General features: G+C 56.6%; 1 protein-coding gene across 1 annotated transcript in view; it reads right to left on the bottom strand.

Annotated features, from left to right (window-relative positions):
* Positions 1-538: 538 nt before the first annotated feature.
* IRAK1 (interleukin-1 receptor-associated kinase 1) overlaps positions 539-5987 on the bottom strand; it is an 11152-nt gene continuing 5703 nt past the window's right edge. Inside the window, exons 11-14 of the mRNA XM_005886166.2 lie at positions 4264-4500; positions 2714-3134; positions 2068-2211; positions 539-1674 (exon numbers count right to left, since the gene is read on the bottom strand). Of these exons, the coding sequence (XP_005886228.1) occupies positions 1613-1674; positions 2068-2211; positions 2714-3134; positions 4264-4500 (864 nt within the window). The 3' untranslated portion in view covers positions 539-1612. The remainder of the gene's footprint in view (positions 1675-2067; positions 2212-2713; positions 3135-4263; positions 4501-5987) is intronic.

Here is a 5987-nt window from a genome sequence, read left to right as displayed (position 1 = left end):
ATAGATAAAACTCAATTGTTTTCCTATACATTATCAATGACCAATTAGAAAATGCTATCAAGGTACCATTTACAATAGTATCAAAACCCATAAACTAGCCCTAGTTGGTTTGGCTCAGTGGATAGAGCGTTGGCCTGCGGAATGAAGGGTCCCAGGTTCAATTCCGGTCAAGGGCACATGCCCGGGTTGCAGGTTGAATCCCCAGGAGGGGGCCATGCAGGAGGCAGCCAATCAATGATTCTCTCTCATCATTGGTGTTTCTATTTCTCCCTCTCTGAAATCAATAAAAACATATTGTTAAAAAACCCTATAAAATATATAGGGAAAATTTAACAACCCATGAGAGTACTGATGGGTAGTGGTGTTGTGGACCTGCCACCAGTATGGTGACTTACTGGGAACAGAATTAAGAGCCTCCAGAGGATTTGGGGGGAGAGGGGGTCTGGTGTTTTGTGCTGGGCAGTCAGGAACCCTGAGTTGAAAAGCATTGGGAAAGCTTGAAGCTTTCAGTGCGACAAACTCCACCAGTACAACCAGAGATTGAAACGTAAGATTTTATTGCTGTAGTACAACTTGGACTTCACCGATGCCTAGCTTTGTGGGGCATGTAGTGTGTCATGACTGTGGACACAAAATCATTGTAAGCCTGTGCTACAGCCCTGGGCTACTTTTGACGACACTCCGTTTCATGAAACTTCACTTGCTTCTAAAACTGCGAGTCCCGTTTTCTTTTTCCTCTTTCTCTGTCTTGATCCCAACTTCTTGCTTTGGGGCTTCTGTCTGGGTAACACAGGACTCGGGCCTAAGCGAACCTTGAGAAGTGGCCCCTTTGTTACAATCAGCCTGGGCCTGATGCCGAGCCTGCAGCCTCTGGAGGCTGACTTGGTTTGGAGCCTGTCCGTAGCATCCAGGGGTGGCCTGGCTGGCAGGCAGTCATGTTAGGCTTGCTCCCAGCTCCTTGGAGAAGCCTACAGACACTGGCCTGATGTGGGGTGCTGCTGGACTCTCTGGGGTATCTCAGAACCCTCACTTCTAGCTGGTGGACTGAACCATAGGGTAACCACACCTCACTTTTCCACGTAGCAAGCAGCTGGGAGAGCCCCGGGCCTCACCTGCACTATTGCACAGAGTGGCCGCTTTCCCGCAGGGCTTCAGCCAAGGACAAAGGGAAGGGCTACAAGCTGTTGCTGTTGGCCTGGGCTGCATATGCCTTGCCCAGCCCTCAGGGGAGCCGGCTCCCCGCTGCCTCCCATTGTACCAGTGGTCCCACCCACTCTCCTCTGGCCTGGGCAGCCAGCAGCCTTCAGACATGCATTCCTTCCCCACACACCCCTCCCATGACAGTGGCTTTCCTCTCCCCCAAGTGCTGGGCTGAAGGCAGGCCTTTGAGATGTCCTGCCCTATGACGGCTTCCGGCAGCCAGCCCGGGTGGCTCTGAGTCTGGCCTGTGCCCACACCCCTACAGCACAGGGGCCACCACCTGCTCTGCCCTGCGAGGCTGGGGCCCCATCCCTACTGCCCACAGGCTTCTGAGGGTTTGTGTGTGCTATGAGAACTTCCAACCATGAGAACTTTGACTTCCGGGTTTGGGGGATCTGTCTGGGTGAAGAGATCAGCTCTGAAAGTCATCACTCTCTTCCGGGCCCCGCCTGTTTCGGTGGTCCAGGCCCAAGCCTGCAGGGGGAGGAAATGCCAGTTAATCAATGGGGTAGCCTCCTTGACTGCCACAGGGCTGGGCCATGGCTCCCCTCAGCTCCCAGGATGCTCTCTGGAATGAGGGGTTTCTATTCCTTGTTCAAATCGCACCTGCATGGAAAATGCTTGCTGGAAGCAAATGGGGGCACTGGCACCCCAGGGCTAAGGGAAGGTGCTGTTCCAGAAGAAAATGAGGGAGGCACAGGGCCAGGCTGGGCTTCCAGCCATTGTGAGACGGGGTGGGTGGCCTGCCTCCGCACTGGCCCACACCCTGGGGGAGCGGGGGCCTCATCGGTGCACCATCAGAAAGAACACTGCTGTTTGGGGCTGGCACGAGGCCGAGCGTCCAGCTGCAGAGTGCACACAGGGTACCTGGGAGGGAGCTGGACGACAGCAGCTGCAGGCTGTCTAGGACCCCGTCCTCATACAAGGCCAGCTTCTGCACCATCTTCTGTCGGGCTGGGTTGATGACAATCTGCGGTGGCTGCGATGATGCAGAACTGCCCAGGAGTGATCCTTGGGTAGAGAGAGAGCAATGTCTTAGCTTCAGGGGCTGTTGTCCCTAGGCACTCCTCACAGACACTTCAGTCTCTCAAGATTTCCCAGTCCCCAGCCTAGCTTCTGGCCCCTTCAGGGCAGAAGTCCTGGGTGCCCCGAGGGCAGGGCCTAGGAGGGGCTGCCCCACGGCTCTTGCTCCCAGAGAGGCCAGGAGGCTGGAGGCTGGTGGCCATGAACAGAGCCTTCCTTGTCCCCAGCTTTCAGGAAGTGAGCTCCTGGCCTCCTCTCACCACCTGGGGGGTATGGCCTGGGGAGATGACAGCACCGAGCTGTCCTGTGCGCCCCTTTCCAAGGCTGGGCAGGCCACCTGCCCTAAGACAGAGGCCTGGAGCTGGTCAGGGAGAGAGTGAGCTTATAGCAGGCCACAGTGGCCTCATCCCAGAGGCTGGGGGTGCAAGGTATGGGGATCGCTGCCAAAGGAGGCCCCTGGTCCCTATTCTGGGCACTTGTCCCCAGCTACCTTCCACAGCCGTGGGCCGGGGCTCTGGGCTGCTCCCCCATGACTCTCGGGCGGCACTCGCTTGAGTACAGCTGGCCTGCCCGAGGGGTGCAGGGGTCCACGTGGCGGCCCCCTGTGCAGGGCTGTCTGGCAGGGCTGGGCCCGGGGGGCAGCCTGCGGTCAGGTGCCAGGAATGCAGGGTGGCAGACACGCCAGACACACTCTCGTCACTCTCCACGGGCTGGTTGGGGCCTTTCTGGAGCCGCTCTGTCGCCGGGGCCGGGGTTCCTGAGGGCACTGCCAGGGGCTGCCAGGGACTGGCATTGCTGGTGGTGGACATGTAGGAGTTTTCCTGTGGGGAATGGGGGTTGCGGCCGGCAGCCTCTGCCTCCAGGGGCGGCCCTGCCACTGCGGCCTGAAGCTTCTCCAACCTCTCGTATACCTGTGAGGAGAAAGAGGGGTTCAGGGTGCGTGGTGGGTGGGCTCTCCCTTGCTCTTGGGCAGGCCAGTTAGGCCATGATCAATCACAGCCCTCACAGGAGACGCTCAAACCGCAAGGCTGCTCCAGGGCATCTGTGACCTGCCTTGGGGCTTGGGCTGCCATCCCAGGCCCCACACAGCTGCTCTGGAGGCTGCGGGGCCCACTAAGATGGTATATCCTGCAGCTGGGAAAGCTCTGTCCCTTGTCCCCTTGTCCCTGCCCCAAGGAGCGCTGAGTCACAGCCACCAAAGCTAAGGACTGAGAATGACTTCTCTCTTCTAGAAAGTGAATCTCACTTGGCCAGCGTGGCTCAGGGGTTGAACGTCGACCTATGAACCAGGAGGTCATGGGTCCATTTCTGGTCAGGGCACATGCTTGTGGGGGGCATGCAGGAAGCAGCTGATCAATTCTCATCATTGATGTTTCTTTTTAAAAAAATTTTTTTAAAAAAAATTGATTTCAGAGAGGAAGGGAGAGGGAGAGAGAGATAGAAACACCAACGGTGAGAATCACTGATTGGCTGCCTCTTGCACACCCCATGCTGGGGATCGAGCCTGCAACCCAGGCATGTGCCCTTGACCAGAACTGAACCTGGGACCCTTCAGTTCACAGGCCGATGCTCTATCCACTGAGCCAAACCAGCTAGGGCTCATCATTGATGTTTCTATCTCTCTCTCCCTCTCCCTTCCTCTCTGAAATCAATAAAAATATATTTCAAAAAATGAACGTAAATCTCACTGCCCTGGTGCCCTCAAATGGGGCTTCTCTATTCTCAACTGTCAGAGGGAAAGAGGTGGAGGCCAGGGAAGGGACAGAAAAAGGCAGGTGCAGTGGTGCGGTACATCCAGAAGGGGGCGCAACAAAAGCCCTTAGCCTCTATACACCAGGCAGGGTTCAGTAGAGCTCCTGCCACCCCAGGCAGAACCAACGGCTAAGTGAGAAATATATGGAGATCCGTCTCCAGAAAGATGTCTGGCAGGTGCTGTTTGGCTCGCTCCAGGCAGTGCCAGGAATGTGGGGTTCCCAGCAGGCCACTGCCCCCATGGGCAGGAGGTGCCTCAAATGCTTTCTGACCCCTCCCCTAGGATACCTGGGTCATGGGGGGTCTCCTCTTAGCCCGGCGGTGCAGGCAGCAGCAGGCCAGCTGGCCCAGGGCCAGGCCTAGCTCGGGTGGGCAGGGCCCAGGCCTGGGGTCCAGGTGCTTCTTGTAGATCTGGGAGGCGATTGGGGCAGCCCAGGCATCTGAGGCCAGCCCCGTTTGGAGTGTGGTCTGGGTGCTTTTCAGGGCCACCCCGGCATCCTCAGCTTCCTCTTTAACCAGGTCTTTCTGTGGGACAGACACTGTGAGCATGGCCACTAGGGAGGCAGTGCCTTTGGCTGAATTCCCCAGGCCCGCGGTCACTGACTCCTGTGGTCTCGCTTTGGTTGGTTAAGCACCCACTGTATGCCCACAACTGCCCCAGGCCCTAGGGATACAGTGACAAACAGAACAGCCTGGGCCACCTTCACAGAGTGGATTTCCTAGAGGGGAGAGATGCCAACAACAAGCCTAGAAAAGCAATGGCGGCTCATGAGCAAGTGGCACCTGAGCTGGGCTCCGAAGGCATGGGTTAACCAGAGAGGGCAGAACCAAGAAGGGGGACATACCATGGAGAGACACCCCAGGACTGGAGGCCACTTTGAGTTCTGAGAGAGGAAGGACCAGGAGGAAGCACCTGAGTGGGGGGTGGCTTTTGAGGCCCTAGGACAGGCAGCAGGGAGACTAGAGGACAGAGAGAAGGCTGGGGGCGGTGGGACCCGGGGAGTTGAGGCTGCGTTCAGGCATCGGGCCTTCACCCCCAGTACAGTGGGAGAGCAAAGGGGCTTCCATGTTCTCTTTACATTTTCCCCTTCCTACTGATTTTAGAGCAGGGGTGGGGAACCTTTTTTCTGGCAAGGGCCACTTGGATATTTTTAACATCCTTCTCAGGCCATACAAAATCATCAGCTTAACAATTAGCCTGCTGTATTTGGTCAAACATTTCATTAACTCACCCCTAATGCCTTGGCAGGGCCAGACCAAATGATTTCAAGGGCCTTATAAGGCCTGCGGGCTGGACATTCCCCACCCCTGTTTTAGAGAAAGAAGAAGAGAGGGAGGGAGAAGAGAAGGGAGGGGAGCAGGGGAGGGAGAGAGAGAGAAACATTGACCCGTTGTTCCAATTATTAATGCATTCATTAGTTGACTCCTGTAGGAGCCCAGACTGGGATCAAACCCACAACCTCCAACCGACTGAGCTACAGGGCCAGGGCTCTTTATGTTTTTAAACGATTAATTTGGCCGCAGCACAGAGAACAAATAGAAAGGATCCAAAGAAGAACAAAGAAAGACCCCCTGAGGAGTTGGGGTGGTGATGACAATAGTGAGCAGCCCCAGGGGGATATGCTGATGGATGTGGAAGGTGAGGGAAGGAGGGCTCCCGGCTGGCTCTCTGGTTCCTGGCCCAGACTCGGCCATGGACAGAAACAGCCCCCAGCCAGGAGCAGAAGCAGCCGGAGGTACGCCAGTTGGTAAAGTGCTGCTTGGGAATTAAGTCTGTTTCCGCATCGGTCCAGAAAGGGGTCCAGAAAGAGCAGGCATTTGCTGGGACGCCCCCCCCCCCAGCCCGGGTGGGGTCTGGAAAAGCCCAGAGCATCTACAGAAGAAAGACAGGTTTCTCTTCAGCAAGGTCAAGGAAGCTGCCTGTGCCCTGCCTACTTTCAAAGGTGAGTCAGCAGCAGCAAAGGTTGGCTTCTGTGGTTGCATTCCAGAACATTCCCCCCCCCAGGGCCGCA

Source organism: Myotis brandtii, unplaced genomic scaffold, assembly GCF_000412655.1.
Source record: "Myotis brandtii unplaced genomic scaffold, ASM41265v1 scaffold959, whole genome shotgun sequence".
In the NCBI taxonomy this organism is placed as follows: domain Eukaryota; kingdom Metazoa; phylum Chordata; class Mammalia; order Chiroptera; family Vespertilionidae; genus Myotis; species Myotis brandtii.
This window is presented reverse-complemented; position numbering and strand designations above follow the sequence as displayed.